General features: G+C 40.0%; 1 protein-coding gene across 8 annotated transcripts in view; it reads right to left on the bottom strand.

Moving 5' to 3' along the window:
• Positions 1-21,401, bottom strand: part of NAXD (NAD(P)HX dehydratase) — a 45,297-nt gene that overhangs the window by 13,107 nt on the left and 10,789 nt on the right. For all 8 annotated transcript variants that reach the window (XM_037800675.1, XM_037800673.1, XM_037800672.1 and 5 more), the window contains 3 exons: positions 19,476-19,521; positions 18,680-18,768; positions 2,836-2,944 (listed from right to left, as the gene is read on the bottom strand). In XM_037800675.1, the coding sequence (XP_037656603.1) occupies positions 2,836-2,944; positions 18,680-18,768; positions 19,476-19,521 (244 nt within the window). The remainder of the gene's footprint in view (positions 1-2,835; positions 2,945-18,679; positions 18,769-19,475; positions 19,522-21,401) is intronic.

Raw genomic sequence — 21,401 nt, forward strand, 5'->3', positions numbered from 1 at the left:
TAAATATAATTTAGAGCTAAAAACTATAAAAGTCCTAGAAGAAAACACAGGGGATATTTTCAGGACCTTGGGTTAGGCAATGGATTCTTAGACTTCACACCAAAAGCACAAGCAACAAAAGAAAAAATAGAAAAATGGGACCTCAACAAAATTAAAAACTTTTATGCATCAAAAGATATTGTCAAGAAAGTGAAAAGACAACCTACAGAATGAGACAAAATATTTGGAAACCATTTATCAGATAAGGGTTTAATATCCAGAATATACAAGGAACTCCTACAATTCCACAACAAAAAGACAAACCACTCAATTAAAAAGTGGGCAAAGGACTTGAACAGACACTTCTCCAAAAAAAAAAAAAAAAAAAAAAATACACAAATGGCCAATAAGCACATGAAAAGAGACTCAACATCAAATGCAAATCAAAGCCACAATGAGATACCACTTCCCATCTAGTAGAAAGGCTATTTAAAAAAAACAACAGAAAATAAGTGTTGACAAGGATGTGAAAAAACAGGAATTTCCCTGCATTTTTGGTGGGAATGTAAAATATTACAGCTGCTGTTGAAAACACTTTGGTGGTTCCTCACAAAGTTAAGCGTAGAATTACGTGTGACAGGGCAATACCATTTCCATATATATACTCACATGGTAGACAGAATTACATACTCCAATTTAGATACGTTCTTAATCTTAATCCCCATTCCTGTGGGTGTGAACCCACTGTAAATAGGACCTCTTGAAGATGTTATTTAGTTAAGATGTGGCTCAAGTGAATGAGGGTGGGCCTTAATCTGGATTACTGGAGTCCTTTATAAGCAGAAAAAATTCAGACGCAGTCAGAGAAAGCCAAGGGGAGAAGCCGGCATCCAGAAGTCAGCAGGAACTAATGTGACGGGAAAGCCAAGGAACCCAACGATTGTTGGTCAGCCAGACTGCTGCAGACCCTGGTAGGAAACACACCTTCTAGCCAATGCCTTGAATAGGACTTCTGGCCTCTGAAACCATGAGCGAAAAAATTGCTGTTTAAGCCAATCCATTGTGTGGTAGTTGTCATAGCAGCCTGGCAAACTAAGACGACCCAAATGAATTGAAAGCAGGGACTTGATCACATATTTGTACACCAGTGTTCAAAGCAGCATTATTTACAATAGCCAAAAGGTGGAAGCAACCAAAGGTCCATTAATGGATGAATGGATAAACAAAATGTCATACATACATACAAGAAGTACTATTCAGCCATAAAAAGGAATGTCCTGATATATGCTACACGTAGATGAACACTGAAGACATCATGTTGAGTGAAGTTAGCCAGACACCAAAGGACAAATACTGTATGATCTCACTTATATGAAAGGACTAGCTATGCAAATTCATGGAGACAGAAAGTAGATTATAGGTTACCAGGGACAGGGGTGGAGTGGGGTATGGGGATTCAGTGTTTAATGGGTACGAAGTTTCTGTTTGGGATGATGAAGAGTTTTGGTAATGGATAGTGGTGATGATAGCACAATACTGTCAATGTAATTAACACCACTGAATTGTATACTTGAAAGTACTTAAAAATGGGATATTTTCATGTTGTACATATGTTATCTCAATAACATTTTTTTAAAAAAACCCACAGAATTACACAACACAAAGGTGTAAACTAAGTAATACAACAAATGTAAACTTGGACTTTCATTAATAATATAATAATACTGGCTCATTAATTGTAACAAATGTACCACACTAATCAAAATGCTAATAATAGGGAAAACATGAACTCTGTACTGTCTGCATTTTTCAGTAAACCTACAACTGCTCTAAAAAAAATAAAGGTTATCAAAAATAAATATTAATAAACAATAATGAATGAATGAATGGATGGATGTGGCTATGAACTGGGGTCTCATACCCAATCCTAAATGATTCTACAGCCACATCTGTCATCAGCGCACCTGGCTGTGCTGCATGTGCTGCTTCTATCTGAGAAGCATAGCAGGGAATAGCGATGTCATTGATGGTGTCAGCTACAACCAAAAGGCCTCTAGGACCCTGAGCATCCCACCTAAGAAATTAACTGGGTTTTGAGAGAACCCAGTTGACAATGCAAAGCTAGAACCAACAGAGTATCTTTTGGGCTTTTCTCTAAACATATAACCTACCATAAAATAATTTTTTTTAGAATAATTTAGTCTCAGAAATATGCTCTAATTCAGGTCATTTGTGTGAATGACTTCCAGTTTTTTCTGCTGTTACATACTGGGCTTAACTGGGCACTGGGCAAATCATTTTACAAAATTTTACTCCCAGTAATCCTTGGGTGGATGCAATTACCCCCTATATAGGGAGGAAAAGATGGCCTGGAGAGGATGAATAATTTGCCAGGGTCCCACAGCAAGTGCAGGGGTCAAGCTGGGAAGTTAAGTTTGAGCCTTTGGCTCCAAACCTCAACACTGCTCAACTTGGATGCTTGAACTTCTGATCACACCAGACCAAAAACATACAAACCAATGACACCCATAAAAAATCTGAGTGATTCCATATTCACTTTTTATTACTATTTAGTAATGAAAATACCTAGTGCCCCAAAAGTAAAACAAGAGATTCATTCAGTCTGCTATTGTTTCATTTTGTTTGTAAGCATAGTTCATTTCTACCATTATGCCTATCTCCTCCTCTATTCCCCAAACCAATTTTTATCTATTTTAATCATTCCAAGACAACTTGCAGAGAACACTAAACAGAATATAATTTATGCGTGGAAAATGAAAGAAAAATATTTCTGTTTTGACTTCAAGAGATCTAAGTCCATCGTGAGAGGTTACATTTAATAATTATATACATTACCTTGACATTTTCTAGAAGAGCATCATCTCTACCTAAGCCAGGTCCTATGACAAGGGTATGCAATCGGGGTAACCAGTTTTCCACGTCATGAACAGCATTTGGGCTGTCACTAAATAAGGAAAAGAAGGGCAGATTGGTTTACTTAAAATCTTCATTTGTTTACTTTTTTAAACTTTTTATTTTGAAAAAATTTTAGCTTTACAGAAAAGTTGCAAAAATAGTACAGTAAATTCCTGTATATGCTTCACCCAGCTTGCCCTAATGATAACATTTTACATAATCACATTCCAGTTATCAAAACTAAGATGTTAATGTTGGTACAATACTGTTAACTAGGTCACAGACTTTATTTGGAGTTCTCCAGTTTCCCTCTGATGGCCTTTTCCTGTTCTGGGAATAGGGATAAAGAAAATTTTACATTCTTATAAACTGTATTCTACATTAAATGCATTAATTACATTAAATCTCCTATAATATTAATAATGCCTTTATCATCAGACCTCACAGTTGGATAGTATTTTGTTGTTTTTAAGACTCTTAGAACTGAAGGCTATATTAGTGGTAACCTAACTAACCTCCCATCTAATGGAGGAACTCCTTCTAAACATCTCTCAGGCACTCCCTGCCTCTGATTAAATACTGAGTTTGGATAGCTGTCCCACAGTAGACCAAGTTTTCATTTGTTTATGCATTCCTGAGACTTAATGGAAACCTGCCTCCTTGTAGCATGCCTTCGCTCATTCAATAGCTCCTGAGTGCCCACTACATGTGGGGGACTGTGCCAGACATGGGGGTCCAAGGTTAAATAAGGCAGATTTCCTTTTCCTCCCAGGGCTCACAATCTGATGGAGAGACAAAGAGGTAGAAGAATAATTATAAAACCTGTTACTCCACTCATGCTGTATACACAGTAGAGCATGAGAGAGAGGGGAACACCCAAGGGTTACATGTAAACAACCAACTCTGCCAGAGAACATCAAAGGCAGTAACACTTGGATCCGGTCTCATAAAGTCAGTAAGTGATTGCTGAAAGAAAAGCATTGTGGGCAGAAAGCAGCCCTTTTAGCTCTCAACTCCAGATACAGTGTATGGCCCTTCCTCCTTCCACAGGGCAGCCTATCCCACTATCATATCAGGGTGCCTGACAACACCCCAAATGCCCATTCTCTCTTCTCCAGGCTAAGACACCCAGTCCTCAACCCCAGGTTCCCTGTCACAATCTCGTTGACTAATGCCTCACCACCCTGAGCTCACTCTTACTTCTCTATATTTCATGGATGAGGAAACCAATGAACAGAAAAGTAAATCCTTTCAAACAAATCATAGTCTATGGCGAGACTGGATTTGAACTCAAGAATTCCCAGTCCTGCCTTGGGTTCTTTCCATTACCCGATACTGCTTCATTTCTCTGTTGCAAGATGACTTTTATATATGTAGACTTTGGTACAGGGGCATATGCTAAAATAAGGTAAAGAAGCAATTAATAGTAATTCAAATTTCATGTAGCAAAAGTATTGTTTACACTCTGGGAATCTTTGAAAAAAGTGTATGTTAGATTGTCCACATTCTTGGCTATCACATTCGGTTTTGACCACTGAAGCACCCTGAAGGTTCGTTTTCCAGGGGCAGGTATATAACTCTGAGCCCAGGATGGTGGTGTGTGAGAGCCAGCCTCCAGGAAGTCTGACTCCACTCTGTCTGCTCAGCAGCCCCATCTCAGCTCCGTGTGCAAAATACCCAAGAAAAATAGGCAACTTCTAGCTACTAGTGATGGCAGTTAACAGAAATTCAGCAGGTGGCTAAAGAAATAGTGGCTCTCAGGCAGTAAAGGAGAATAACAGAGAGTACAGGTTCCAGAATCAAATAAGCCCAAGTTCAAACTCCCAACTCTGCCACTTACAGGCTGCAAGACTTTTAGCAATTTCTTTAACCTAAGGTTCATTTCTTTAATTTGTAAAATGGGACCAATAATATCTATGTCTTGTAAAAGAGTCCAGGTTGCAAAAGGGGGATGTGAAATGAAACTAAATAAAGCTTCAGTGGCAGAGAGATTTCAAATGGAGTAGAGAGGTCACTCTGGTGGACATTCTTATGCACTAAAGATAACATTTTTTAGGTTTTAATGTATTGGAATAGCTAGAAATAAATACCTGAAACTACCAAACTCCAACCCAGTAGCCTTGACTCTTGAAGATGATTGTATAACAATGAAGCTTACAAGGGGTGACACTGTGACTACAAAAACCTTGTGGATCAAACTCCCTTTATCCAGTGTATGGATGGATGAGTAGAAAAATGGGGACAAAAACTAAATGAAAAATAGGGTGGGATGGGTGTGTGTGTGATTTGGGTGTTCTTTTTTTATTTTTATCTTTTATTCTTATTCTGATTCTTTCTGGTGTAAGGAAAATGTTCAGAAATAGACTGGGGTGATGAATGTACAACTTGAAGATGGTACTGTGAACAGCAGATTGTACACTATGGATGACTGCATGGTATGTGAATATAGCTCAATAAAACTGAATTTAAAAAAAAAGTGTTCAGGTTGTTAAATAATAAAATGCATGTGAAGCACTTAGCATGGTGCCTGGAATTTAGCAAACATTCCCCCAAATTGGCTGCTACAACTACTACTAATTGCTGATTAACTACAGTCAGTAAGGGTAGCCCATCAAATGCAGTGGTGGCTGGAAGGGACAATACAAGCCTATCATGTGAAAGTTACACCAGGGTTCAAAACCTCAACTGCATCAGGCCTGGTATACATACACCACAGAGATGAGTAGAGAAGATTATGGTAGACTCGAGTTCATGAAAATTTACTACTACTCAGCTTCAGGAGATGACTACAATTTGGCACTGTGAGCTCAGCGGCACCAGATCTTCCAAATTTTCAAGAGTTGGTAGAAATCTGGATTTTTAAGTGTGATGTTTCCTAATTTTATGTGTGCTCAGATTTTTTTTTTTTTAATGATATAGAAAATACTTGTATATTTGTAAGTCACTTCTGGTATACAAGCTGCCAGTCTAAGGGTCTGTAACCTCCAATATACAGGGCAACACCAGCAAGTGAGTAGTAAGTTTTAGTAAGTCCGTTAAACTGCAAAAGTGCCTAGGTGATAAGAGTAAAACTTTACAAAAAGTTAAAAAGAAGATGAACTTGTACTTTAAGGCTATGCATAGAAAGCACTGGACTCTTTAAGGGAGAAAGAAACCTGCAGAAAGCTTTCCAAAAAGGAGTTGGAAAACGTCCAAGAGGCACCTCTGATGCATTTTTCTTTGCATATTGTGATGCTGACCCCACTGCCACAGCAGCATCTCCTTCTGAGTGAAGACACAGAGAAGGCTGAGTCGAGCAGGAAAAGAACATGTAGCCAAGGAGGAGAAGCAAGCATCCCAGTTTGAGAAGGTCAAGGACAGACTAATGCTGTAATGCATGCAGCAGAATTTATGAATAAGCAGGACTTGCTCTTCAAGAGTAAGAACCATGAGCCTGCATCCTGCTAATGAAATGAAAGCCAAACAACAACCATCTTTAGCATACTCTTCCTCACTGCTCTAATTTTGGCAATTACAATAAGGTGGTGGGGACTGTTAATGCAGTAACATCATATAGTGTAGGTGAACATATAAAGAATCTGACTCTGTTTTTAACATCTAACATTAGTTCACGTGTACTTAAATATTGTTTGAAAAAATACATGACAAAAAGGGCTGTGAATTCAACAGCATAAACCAGTGTGTATTTTTCCAACATCTACACACATGTGAAAAAGAAAACATTTATACAAGGCATCTATTCAGTCAGTGTTTGGTCTCTGACCCCTTGCAAAACCGCAGAACCTCAAAGGTCACAGAGCGCAGGTTGGGTGCAATGGGGCTGACAAACTTTTTCTGTAAACGGCCATACAGTACGTATTTTGGGCTTTGCAATCCTTACAGTCTCTTACAACTACTCAGCTTTCCTGCTGCAATGTGAAAGCAGCCACAGACAATGTGTAAATGAATAGGCTGTGTTCCAATTAAACATTATTTACAAAATCAGGCACTGGGCCAAATTTGGCCCATAGGCCCTAGTTTGCTCTAGAACAAGGCTGTCCAATAGAAATATTTGAGCTACATATTTAACTTTAAATTTTCTAGTAACCACATTTTGAAAAGGGAAGAAGAAACAGGTAATATTAATTTTAGTATCTTTTATTTAACCCAATACAGCCAAAATATTACCGATAATTCAACATGTAATCAACATTTAAAAAAGTAATGAACTATTGTACATTCTTTTTTTCATAATAAGTCTTTGAAAGCCATGTATGTCTTATACTTTTAGCACATCTCAACTCAGACTAGGTACATTTCAGGCATCCAACAACCATATGGGGTTAGAGGCTACCATATTGGACAGCACAGGCCTAGGGTTAATATCAATGGCCTAATTCTTAATAGCTAATCTCATGAAGACCCTAAGGAGTCACCGAATTTTTTCAGTTACACTTCATTATATTTTATGGGGGAAACTATGCCAAATGGCTAATGCTGATTTGGGAGATACTCAAAAGTCTCTAGAATAGTCTTTTCAAATGCCTTTTTGATGTCATTGTTGAAATCACTCTAATTAAAGAATATGCCGTAATCTTTTGGGCTTTTGAAAAACTGGACATCTGGCAAGGTCCTCAACCCACAATATAGCCACGAACCAGGAGGCTCGGCACTGGAAGAGTTCTGAGCAGCCAAAGTATGAGCCACACAGTGCACACCCCACCTGTGGAAGAGAGCCTCAAGTAACCACTCGCAACCTGCACACTCTTGTTTTGGACATAAAATGACTAGATTCTCTAGAATTTAATAGCTAAGAAAGCATCTTCAAAATTTCACTGGTTATTCATACGGAGCATCTATGTGCCAGACACTGAAGCAAGTCACAATTTTCTGATCTGGAAAAGCTCACAGAGCAGCAAAGAGGAAAGATGACCGAATCGACAGTGAAAACAGTGCAATCTCAGCTGTGGCAGAGCCTCTCCCAGGCAAGACACAGAAGCCCAGAAGACATGTACCCAAGTCAGACTGGGGAGTTCAGAGGCCTCCAGGGGAGGCGGCCCCTTAGAGGGAGATTAAAGGGTCAGGGGGGAACTAGCCAGATAAAGGGGTAGGGAACAACCCCACCAGAGGGACCACACCTCCGTGGGAGGAGAGAGGTGTGCAGCCCCTGAGGAGAGGAAGGGGTGGTCCTGCCCAGGTAGAACCTAAGGTGTGGAGGCCAGGAGATGAGGCTGGGGAGAAAGGCAGGGTGAGGGCAAATCCCCAAAGGCCTCCCTGCTGTTCCACAAGGCGATGGGAAGCCAGGTGAGGATGTAAGGCAGATGATCACCATGACCAGATTTACCTTAAAGGCTGGCAATTTATGAAAACTATCAAGGGCTACACATAACAAATTCCAAAGAAAATCCTTTCTGAAAAAAAAAAAAATTTAAAACATCATTTTTAATGGATTAAAACCAAGAAAAGAAATAGGACTACATTTGTCAAGTTTGCAAGGAAAATAAAGAAAGCTATCAACTGAAATGTATGTTTAATGATTTAATTGTTTTGAACACAGAATTTCTTGGCTATAGAAGAAATGGCTTAGTTTTATCTGACACCAATTAATGTATTTTCAACATGCCTTAACTCAGCATTCTACTTTTTTCTTTCTAGATTTTTCTAGGTATTCATAAGGAAGGCAGGTCAAAGGTTCAAACCTAAAGCAGATCCTTACAGTTAAGCAGGCAACATCACAATGTCAACAAGAAAATGTAAAAAGTCACCTAAGTATGACTCACCTAAACGTCCACATCTAGACACTATCAGAATATTCGTTCTTACACGAGTAGACTCCAATAGGTTCTAAACCAACTTACTCATTTTAAAATAAGCATTGTACTTGAGCAGTTTTAGCTTTGGGAACAAAATACCGCATATCATCTTCACATCTTCACTTGTCCTCAAAGCACAACTTAACCAGAGGATGCATTTCATTTCATTTTAACTAAGAAAAGCTGACAAAAAGTTTAACAAAGAAGGCTATAAAAAAAATACATAATTATACCTGGAAGTCTGGCCCCAATATATCCCTGCAGGTGAGCGATCACAACGCTGACAACACATCATCATCTCTGCTCTTTAAGGAGGGCCAGTTGTTCAAGCAGCTTCAACATCTGCTCTAGAAGCTCTTATACCATGACTGTAAGCTCCTGTGGCAGGAGCCAGGAAACCGCCACCATCTGCCTATCCCTTAAGAAGGGCCTGGGGGAGGGGAGCGTCCTCTAGGAGGCTTTCTCCAGGTGCCCAGTCTGCACTGGGTGGCCCTGCATGTCCTCACAGCCTGTGCACATGCCAATCACAGCCCCCACTGTCCTTACCACACTAGGTTACAGGCATGTGCCTCACTGTCCCTGGAGCCCCAGTGTCTGCACAGGGCTCCTAGACGTTTGTTACACATGTGAATGGATAAGATTTCTGCCTTGACAGGAGCTCAAATACAGGAATAACATGGCTGTCCATATGTTGTCTTTCAAGGAAGCAGCACTTACCTAAACAATCAATCAGCTTTCCAAGTGTAAACGGTACAATTATTCATGAAGCTAATTAATCCTTCCCTGCTGGGATGACATATACAGTCACCTCAACATACACTTTCACAATTCAAAATGCCTGTGCTGATTAACATCTGTAATTATCCACAGCCATTTTTTAAGTCTAATGCTGGCACCTTCATCTTGTCACCCGCACAGAGAATGCAAAACAATTTTAATATAAGACAAAGCAGGTTTTCATTCATTTCGATTACACAAATATTTGGGGGTCTATGATTTTCAAGGTAGTGTGCTTAGAACGGCAAGCCTGGTCAAGTTGGGCAAAACACTTGGCCTCGGGGGCTTACACTGACTACAAAACATTATTAGAGAGGTAATATCTGGCAGGAGAAATAACTAAAATAAAATCAGAAGAACTGCTGTCCTTTTCATGTGGAATTATTCACTGCATTGTTCTCTTCCCATAAAAGATATCTGTACTGAAATCCAGTATTGGGGAACTATGTGCCTCAGAACCTGAATTATCAAAGAATTAGAATTCAATTTAATAGTGAACATAATTTAGTTCCCATCCATAATTTAAGAAATATAGACTATACATTCCTTAAGGAATGTATACAACTACGAAGAAATTCTGGGGGAATTTTCTGCCTGGATTCTGAAGATATTTAATATCGGTCACACCTTAAACATCCTGTTTAGAAGCTCTGGTACTACCTGATTTATCTTTGTATTCCCCATAGCCCCTAGGATAGTGTCTTGTACCTAACACATCATAAATGTTGGTTAAATGAATGAAGATTTTTTTTTTCAGTCCAAGATGAAGATGGAACTAAGTTTTCTATGGGCAGGTATGTGCAGGAGACAACGAAACCATCAGTTTCCTCTGCAAAAAAGCCATTTCCTTCTCTTTGGCTAATTACTGTTGTAGTCATTCATTCACAAACATTTATTCATTCACCATTTACCTGGCTCCTACTAAGTGTCAGGCATGCCTTTAGGTACCAGTTGTTAGTACCTCTCACCCTGAAGAAAAACAATGACCATGTAACAAATTTATTACTCGAACAGCTGTGTATTAGAAATAGTTCTACCCTCATAAGACTAATGATTTGCGCAGTAGGTTGAAGAGTGCCCCCTCAAAATTCAGGTCTGCTTGGAACCTCAGAATATGACCTTATTTGGAACAGGGTCTGCAGATGTCATTCATTAAGCATCTTCTTTAAAAGAAGAGGCAAGATGCAGAGACACAGAAGAAGGCCATGTGAAGACGGAGGCAGAGACGGGAGTGATGCGGCTGTAAGCCAAGGAACACCAAGGATTGCAGGAAACCCCCAGAAGCTGGAAGAGGCAAGGAAGGATTTTTCTCTAGAGTCTTTGGAGAGAGCATGGACCTGCCAATACCTGATTTCAAAATTCTAGCCTCCAGAACTATGAGAGAATAATTTTGCATTATTTAAACCACCAAGTTTGCGGTACTTTGTTAACAGCAGCCATGGGAAACTTAGTTTGTCCATTTACCATGACAGATGATCTCATAAATAAATGTTGCTATTTATAAAAAGGGAAGAGAGAACATGACTGGCCTCGTGCCAGCTCAGAGCCTAGGTCCTAAAGAATGTGGCCTGAGGGATTTAAGGACAGCACCCTCTTCAAAATGATGGGCAGCTGCAAAGTGTCATCAAAACTTCGACCCATGTCTTCTCTGCCACACCAGCAACTGCTTTCCATCAGTTCCTCCGAATAATAAATGCCCAAGAATCCATTTCATGGCCCTCCTATGCGTGGCTTAAAAGCTTGGGGACTAATAATATTCCAGCGACTCATGGCTGTACACTGTCCTCTCAATCTAGGGTGAAATATTCTTTTAGCATATGAATTTACTGAAAATTTAAGTAGTTGCCAATACAATTGCCAGTCCATAGGAGAGTGAGTACTCACTCATCAACCCCTTGCCAAAAGCCTTGTTCTTCTCCTTTTTGGCAGCAGGGCAGTGACGCAGCTTGCCAAAAGCCAGGAGCTGTGTTCCTCAGCCATCACAGGTCCCTGACAGTGGGCAGAATACAGTGACAAAATTCCACTTCGTGTGCCATCCAAAGTAACTGGCTAAGAACCAGATTTATTTCCAGCAGACTTCCGTGACTTAATTTCCCCACAAGTTTACTGACAACCTGGAATTCCACACTAAGGTAAAGACAATCTGCTGTTCACCTGGTATGCTTTCACAAGATTTGCCTCTGGTACTTAGTTTCTGAGTCCACTGGGGTGAAATGTTTTTCTTTGTTCAGATCTATCCACATACAAAGCACCCTTTGAATTATTACAGCACCAGAAATTCATGGCTCAGAAAGACTTGGAGATTTCTGGTCTGATTCCGTTATTGTAAAATAAGGGTGCTGAGGCCCAGAGAAGCCAAGGGATGGACTCCACATCACATAGTTGGTAAGTCTGCCTGTCACCCCCGGATGTGAAACCTCAATCTTCTATGCATGTTCTACCTTTTCTGACTTGGTCAAATTTTACCGAGCACCTTCTATGCAAACGCCTATGCCCTAAACCTCAAACTCTTCTGGCCTGGTTCTCCTCATGCCATTTGTAAGCTCCAGGTTTCCACAACAGCTGAACTCAAATTTCTATTTTAATCCCTCTATCAGGCACCCACACTGGCATGTAGCCAGGATAGGGGCATTCAGGCATAACACACACCTCATCCACACTTTATCTACTATAACCTTTACAACAGTCCTATAAGACAGGCATTAATTTCCATCTATGAGGAAATCTGTAATTCAGAAGAAACCTGCCCACAGTGACATGGCCAGTAGGAGTCCAGAATTTGAGCTATAGTCTAATACAACAAGCTACTTGTTGGTGACTGAATAATGTACCCCATAAAATACATGCTTTGAATTTTAATTCTGTGTCCTTGTGGGTGTAATCTTTTGAGGATGTTACTGTTAGTTAAGGTGCGGCCAAATTCAAACAGGGTGGGTCTTAATCAGTATTAATGAAGGCCTTATACACAGGGGAAATTCCCACTCAGTAAGTCAGTAGAAACCAGAAACTGGGAGAAGCCAGATGTAGAAACCAGAAGTCAGGGAAAGGCTCAGGGGACCAAGGGACAAAATGGCCACGTGGTGGACTGCCAGCACCAACATGCTAGCTGCCAACCCCAAGACAAAGCATGGCCTTGGCAACACCTTCATTTTAGACTTCTAGCCTTTAGAACTGCGAGACAATAAATGCTTAAGCCAACCCATTGTGTGGTATTTGTCATAACAGCTCTGGCAGACTAAGACACTACCTTACAAAATTCTGAATTCATTCATGAGATTTAATGAACCAACCCTACTCTGCAGCTATTAATTTTTCCCAGATATCCCTGCACTGGCCAGAGCACATATTGTGTGGGGCTAACCAACACATACTTGCTCTGAATCCAGGAATATAGCTACAAACTTCTCACCAAAGATTAAAAACTTTTAAACAGTAAAATGTGGAATAACCAACATAATTTCTAACAAAGGTTAAATTACCCTTTGGCTTCTGACTCCTCCACATTTTTGCATCATTCCTTATTTTCCTATCTCATGGTAAATTTTTGATGGTGTTTACTGACCACATTCCCTGCTCTCATTTACACAGTACGTGGCCTAAATTTATTGCAGTCAGGACAAAAATATCAAAAGAAATGCTCCAAGGTAAGTTCAGATAGGCGTATCTTTTCAACAGTGGAATCAATGGTGAACTCAAATAGAAGATATAACAACAACAACAACAAAAAGTCTCAGAAGGGGAACAAATGGTACTTATCTTTAAAGAAAAGGCCTTTTGCCCATAACAACATCTCCTTATCTCACTTGCTGACCTTCAAAGATTCACAGAGTCATCAGCCAGTTAAAACAGACCAAGCTGGTAAAAGTGGGCCACAAAGAACTTGGACGAAATCTAAAAGGAGATGGGCAGAGTGATTTTAATGACAATCTAAAACATAAAACAAATCCATAACAGTTAGAATCACTAAGATGCCTTTGTTCTGTAGAAGTTAAAAGAGTTGTTCAAGGTACAAGCCAGTCAGCCACAAAACTGGAATGAAATTATTGTCCTCACAGCTACCTCATTCAAAATGACAATGTAGTAGCCTGCGTACATGTTGCATAGCTCTATAGCAGGGAGGCAAAGGATTTCTGCAAAAGGCCACAGAGTAAATACTTTAAGCACTGGGGGAGCCATATGAGATCTCAGACTCATTTTCTTCTTTGCTTCTTTTTACAACTTTTAAAAATGTAAAAATTATTCTCAGCACTCACAGGCCATACAAAAAACAGGACAGCTGGGGCCTGTGTGCGGCAGTTTTAAAGCCTGCCTACAATCTCCTTGGCAATCATTAAACCAGAAAGCCATGAATGCCTTGGTGCCATGGAATCTAGGGAAATACAATATTCTAATGCAGAAACTAGAGTCTTGAACCACAGGGCTGAACATTCAAGAGCTGAACTTTCAAGAGTTTTGTGTGGATCTAGAGCCCTGGACACAACGTCGTCACTACATACTGCAGAACAGACTACTGTGAATTTCAGTAAACAAAGACATAACATGATAAACAGTCAGAATAAGGTAATTTTTTTTTAAGATAGAGAGAAGTGTTGAAGATATCTGTAGACCAGAGGGAAGGCATATTGATTTAATAATGTGAGAATCAGATGACAGGGATGCAATCACAGCACAGAAGTCAGCAGTGGAAAGGACGGATACTTCTTCTGAGAGTAAAGAGCAAGAGAGAGGGTAGTTGGAACCACAAGTTCATAGTTTCCTTGTAGAAGAGGACCCCTGCTGAACACAGGAAACACTGGTGGGGGGTGGGGGGCAAGAAAAAAGTGGAAAGGATATTTTAGCATGAGATGAGAGACAAAAAGGCACAGGGCAGGAACACTAGCTCAAATACCACCTCAAATACAACCCAATCAAAAGGAACCATTCCTTTTTCCGTTCCTGCACCATTTTTCTTATGTCTCTAATTTAGCCTGTCTGTCTCTCCCCTGAGATTCTCTGCTTTTGGAAAGCAGAAAGCCTCCTCATATTCACCTTTTTTATCCCCACAGGAAGATCTGGCTCATCTTAGAAATAGCTGAAAAATTATATGGAAAAAAAAAATTTTATTAAAATACAGGATTTTTATCCCAAAGCAAAATAAGAGTTAATACTTATTCAGTATTACTGATAGGTTGAATTATGTACCCCAACATAGACATGTTCTTAATCATAATCCACATTCCTGTGGGTGTGAACCCATTGTAAACAGGACCACTTGAAGATGTTATTTTTGGTTCTGGTGTGGTCCAAATGAATGAGGGTGGGCCTTAATCTGGATTACTGGTGGCCGAATAAAGAGGACCTAGAAGTCACAGAAGTGAGAAAGGAGAGGGCGTCACCATGAGAAGTGAGGCAGAGTTGAAAGCCAAGGAACCCCAAGGATTGCAGCAAGCCAGCTCCATAACACTCAGGACTTCAGGGAGGAGGCACTGCCTTGCCAGCACACCGATTTTGGACTTCCAGCCTCTGAAACCATGAGCCAGTAAATTCTTGTTTAAGCCAATCCATCATGAGGTATTTGTCATAGCAGCATAGCAAACTAAGATCCAGCTACAAAGATTACAAGTAGTTCCTAACTTGTACAGTTTTCAGAAGGGGCCCAAAAGAAAGAAATGTAAACTAGGAAGAAAAAAAATCTTGGGGTTATCATCCCTAATTTTAATATTTAAGTATCAGTTGATGGCAGTTCATTTCATCTATCTTGATAGTGACAATCTGTAAGTCGCATCATTTTACACTCTCCTGGTATTAGCTGACCTAAATTAATAACACTGGATCTAGTTTTATGAGGATTATTAGGGTTTACACTTTAAAAACTACAAGTCGTAGCCCCAATTATACTTGCAATTGCTTTTCCTTATAAGAAGTTCTAAGTCCTGGTTAGCTCAGCCTCTACGCGTTGCATGTGCTGTGCTCAGCCCACCTGACGACTCCTACACATCCTTCAACACACAGTACGTGCTGACGGTTGCCTGTATACACATGGTTCAGAACTCTTATCACAGAGAATTACAGTGTTTACTAGTAGCTCCCTGGGGCAGGGCTGCTGTATTCCCTAAATCTCTAGCTAGGAGTAGGATCAGTTAAATAGTATATGAATAACTATCACCTAAAAATGAAGTTGGAAGTTGCCATCTAATCTCCTCTATTTCTCCCTCAAGTCCATTCCTTACTCTCTCTAAACCAGACAATCCCTTGAAAATCTTACAAAAGCTATGGCTCTACTATCAGAGCATGTGCGCGCGCACACACACACCCCAACACACAGTATGAGGAGGGAGTTCACAGATACCCCTGACATAAATCCAAGGACAGAGCTGTCTATACTCAACTTCTTCAAATCTCCTCCCATTTGCTTTTAAATCCATTCCAATAAAGCTTTTATCCCCTCTAGCTTCCCCCAAGTTGCCCTTGTCAAGACCAAGGACTTCCATATTAAGTCAAATCATCCATCCTTAGTCCTCCTCTCAACTGACCTGTGTCACAGCTGTTCACACCCCTCTTCTCAAATTGTCTAGAAACAATTTCCTCACTTGTCCTCCAAGACACACCTCCACATTTCTTAGACCTCACCCACTACCCTTCTGTCTGTGAGAGAATCCACCTCTTCTTCTGGTTGTCTGAATACCAGACTTCCTCTCTACCTACCCCCTCTCATTGGTGATCCCATCCACTCTCATGGCTACACGTACCATCTACACATTAATGACTCCCAAACACATGCCCTTCCTGACCTCTACACTCCTATCCACTGCCTACTAGCCATCTCCACTTGGATATCTAACAGACGAACTCAACATGTCAAAAACCAAACTCCTAATATTTATCTCTACCCAAAACCTCTCCCCCATAGTTTTCTCCATCTCATTAGGGGACAAATCTCTCTGACCACCTTAGTGCCATCCATAACTCTTCTTTTTTCTCATGCCCCAAACCCAATCTGTCAGCAAATCCTGCTGGCTTTACTTTCCAAATATATCCAGAATCTAATCACTTCTCACCGTTTCTACTGTACCACTTGTCTATTACTACACAATTATATAGCCTCCTAACTAGAAACCTTGCTTTCACTCTTGATCCCACAAACCTATTCCCAACACGGTAGCCAGATTGAGCCTTTTAAAACATGGATCAGGCGATGTCACACTCCTGCTCAAATACTCCAACGGCCTCTCATCTCATTCAGCAAAAAAGCCAAAATCTTACAATGGACTACACAGCCTGTGAGTTTGGAGCTGCATGTACCCCAGAAAAACTTGTTCTTAAAGTTAATCCATTCCTGTGGGCGTGAACCTTTTAATGAGGTTACTTCAGTTAAGGTGTGGCCCACCTCAATGAGAATGGGTCTTAATCCTATTCCTAGAGTCCTTTATAAGCAGAATGAAATTCAGACAGAGTGAGAGAAAGCCACAGAGGGAGCAGCCAGAAGAAGGTGAACATCAACAGAAGGAAGAGAAGGGAGAGACAAGGAGATGCCACCATGTGCCTTGCCACGTGGTAAGCTAAGGACTAAGGATCGCTAGCAGCCAGCTCCAGAATGCCACAGTTTTCAGGAAAAAAGCATTGTCTTGATGTCTTGATTTGGATCTTTCCCCTAACCTCAAAACTGTGAGTAAATAAATTCCCATTGTTTAAGCCAACCCACTGCACTGGTATTTGCTTGAGCAGCTCAGGAAACTAACATACAGCCCAAGAGCTTTTGGTTCCCTGAACCTCTCTGGTCACGCTTCCCTCCATGTCCTGATCCAGTCACAATGGTGTGTTCCTCAAACATACCAGCAACGTCCCACCTCAGTGCTCTTGCACTTTCTCTTCCCCTTGTGTGGAAGGGACTTCGCCCAGGTATTTGCAGGGCTCATTTCCTCACCTTCTCCATGTCTTTACTAGACTGTCACTCTCCATGAAGCTTTCTTTGACCAAACTATTTAAAATTGCAATGCACACACACCAAGCATTTCCTATGCCCTTTCCCTGCTCAATTCTTCTCCATGGTTCTTATCACCCTCTGACACACTGAATCTTTCTTATTTGTCTCTACAGCTCGGTTGCCCAGTATGGTAGCCACTAGCATGTGATTAATTATATTAAACTAAAAGTAAATAAAATTAAAAATTCAGTTCCTGAATCACATTAGTCACACTTCAAGTGCTCAACAGCCACATGTGTCTAGGGGCCACTATACTGCACAGCACAGGAACATTTTCACCATCACAGAAAGGTCTATTGGACAGTGCTGTAGAAGATAAGCTCCACAAGCAGAGATTTTTGTCTGATTGGTCCAAAGCTGTCTCATCAGATCTGGAATAGTGTCTGGCACATTAAAAACTTGTTCAATGAATGAATGATCTTGTTAGTTGCCCCCTAAGTCCCCCATCTTCTGTCATAAACAATACTGTCCACAACACTGGCCCAGAGAACTCTCCTGGACCTGGGAATCTACAGCCATATCCATGTGCACATGAAAAGAGCCACCAGCATTTGGGCTATGAAGGACCAGTTCTTGGCACATCACCTTGGAGCTTCAAACCTATTCCCACATGTATTTTTGTCTTATTCTCACCACAGAAAAACAGATTACAGTTTTCATATTTCTTCTGTTAGCACCACCTACAAACACTGCATATAGCATGTGGTGTATTGAATTGTGTACCCCAGTTTGGACATGTTCTTGGACTTGGTCCACATCCTGGTGGGTGTGGACCCACTGTAAATAAGATCTCTCCAAGATGTTACTTCAGGTAAGGTGTGGCCCAAGTTAATCAGCTTGGGCTTTAATCTGGATTACTGGATCCTTTACAAGCAAAGGCAATTAGACACAGAAAGAGAAGCCACAGGGAGCAGTCAGAAGCTACAGGTCAACAGAACCAGGAAGATATAGAAGATGCTGCCATGACAGAAAAAACAAGGAATCCAAAGACTGCTGTCCAGCCAAAAGATACCCACCCAGGGAGGAAGCAAACTTCTAGCCTCTGAAACAGAAAGCCAATAAATTCCTATTGTTAAACCAACCTGATGTATGGTATTTGTTTAAGCCAGCCCATTATACATTTGTTTCAGCAGCTAGGAAACTAAAATATAGCAGATACTTAATCAATGCTTCTTATTTTGTTAGTGTAAAAATGCTAAGTGACTGAGAAGAGTTGCTGCAAGTAAAGAAAACCCCAGGCAAATGCACTCACAGTACTGGGTGAACAATCAGCTCCGGGCTGTATGACTTAATCACAGGTGCGGCCTCCTTGGTACAGAACACGTGAGATAAATCTGCTCCCTGAGAAATGAGGCATAAGAGGCAGACTTATAACAGAGAACTCACACAAACACCAAAACTGGTTTTTCAGGTACAAGCCACTTACTAATAAGATATATGACATTCAACCATTTGAATTTCTCAGCCATATACGTAAATGAAAAAAATTACACTACAGTAGTTAGGCTCTGTGGCTTAGGAAAAGTAACATAAATGTAATACCTAGAAAGAAGGATTTTTGCTGCCACCCAAGAAGCAGGGTCAAAGTCATGCAGCATCATTGCAGACCAGCTCAGCCTTAAAAGGTTACATTTTTCCTTCTGACTAGTAATCGTCAATGAAGGTTCACAGGAAGCAGGCACTACGGCTAAGGATTCCAACCCACTTCTCATTAACTGTTATGACTGGGCAATTAGAACCTGATCAAAATGCATGGGAAATTACATAGTCTAATAGATTTAAATTGCTTAAGTTAGGATCTGAAAAGGCATCCCAGGATAATTTCCGTAAAGTACATAATAAAACTCTAGTTTAGAAAAAGAAGAAGAATTTAAATTCAAGCTATTTTGTTGCTGGACAAGAAGTGAGGATAGATTTAAGAGGGTACTCCTATTACCTACAATTACCCTAAGATGTTATTTAGATTTCCACAAGAAAACATTTGCTTAAATTGTATTTAAATAATCCAATTCTTTACTAGGAAAATTCCAGTAAAGCAGTAAACATACCACTTTGAGAGCCGAGATTGCTGCAAAATATGGGGCTCCAGTGTACCTAAAAACAAGATGTTTAGAGTCAAAAAAACTTCTGACATTGAGGCAAGCACTTGAGGTTTATCAATAAAAAATAAAGACACGAAGTATGACATGTACAGCACTGACAACACCTAGTAGACACTCAAAAAATGTTCAATGAACAATCAGACCATTAAGTAAATCTCTTACATAAAACCTTTATACAGTTTCAACAGAGTCAAATTCCGGCTTCATGTTACTGCAGTCTCTTTATAATGTGCATGTTTAAACTAAAAGGTCAAGAAGATGGTAAGAATTTACTGAAGGCTTCTTCCAGGATAGACACCACGTGTTCAGAGACATAAGAGGAGCAGACACCGTCCCAGAGGAGACTGGAACCCAACTGTCAGAAGGTAACAGTGAAGAGAGGCAGCAGTCATCTCGTATTAGGGACTAAACTTTGGGCCTCTGCGACAAACAGAAAGAGACGACAAACATCTCCCTCTTGTTTCCATCATACTGTTCCAGAACTCCTGGAACTTTATTTTTAATGTCACCTCAAGTAAAGAAAGGAAAATCTTTGTACCTAGCATCAGATTGTACCTTATATATTAATCTCAAACAGTAAAGTGTTTTACTAACCAAGTTAAATACTGAGCACCAGAAAAAAATGGTATACTTTACCTGCATGAAGCCTCTCACAAAGAAGGAAAAGTGTCACAACAGCCAAAGAAAGGACATAACATGGAATTTGCATATATACAGCTCACAACATGAAGATAAACCTCACTAATAAAGGAAATACATTAAAACTATGAAAAACAGTTTGCTTTCTAGACTAGTAAAGGTTGATGTTACCTACAGTTTGCAATAACTACAGGGTATAAGGGGAATACACTCTTGAACATCACTGATAGGAGTATACACTACAGCAATTTGGGGGAGAGGGTAATTAGGCAATGTTTAAAATGTAAATGTACTTTAATTATGTATATATTAATATATAATACATGCATGTACATAACAGATATGTAATTTAAAATGTGTATGCACTGTGATCCAGTAAAAATTCTTCAAGGAATCGGTTCATCAAAAATAATTAGATAAGAGCACAAAAATATCTATTTACAGGGACATCCACAGCTGTATTATTAATAGAAAAAAATTGAAATAACCTATTGCCTTTCAATAGGGAATTGCTTAAAGAAATTACGGCCCATACTTACAAAGAATACCATGCATCCACTTAAAAAGAATAGATCTGTATGAACTAACATGGAAAGACATCCATGATATAGAGTTAAATGAAAACTGTCAGATAACCAAACAGTATGTAAAACATGGTCCCATTTTTGTAAAAAAAGTTATATGCATAGAAAAGTCTAGAAGGCTAACAACATCAGTAATTTATTATGATGTGGGCTATTGTGAAACTTTCATTTTACACATTACTATATTTGAAATTTTTTTTACAAGCAGATTAATTTTATGATAAAAATAAAAGTATTTCCATATTTAAAGTTTAGTCACTAAAACTGACATATCTTAAGTTAGATAATTATTCCCCAGAATATTACATTACTAAACTTATCTCAAAAGCAAAACTTACGGCCAAGTCTTCCAAGGTAGTCTTCCCAAAATATAAGGCAAGACAAGGAGGGGATTTGAGGAATCAACCCCTGACTCCCTCTCAACCTCTCCCCAAGGGTATACCTGATCACAGTCCAGCATCTCTACAAAAAGGGCTCGTGATGGATCTTGCTTCCCCTCAGCACTGGATGGGAACTGAGGGCCCAACAGCAGTCGGCCTGGGCCTCCTGGGCTCCATGGTTCAGGTTCTGCGAGACGTCTGTTATTCCTCCAGGCAAGGGCTCCCCCTGCCTCCAGGGAAGCAGCCCCCTGTGCCTGAGTGTTAACTGT

This window comes from Choloepus didactylus, chromosome 12, assembly GCF_015220235.1.
Source record: "Choloepus didactylus isolate mChoDid1 chromosome 12, mChoDid1.pri, whole genome shotgun sequence".
Lineage (NCBI taxonomy): Eukaryota > Metazoa > Chordata > Mammalia > Pilosa > Megalonychidae > Choloepus > Choloepus didactylus.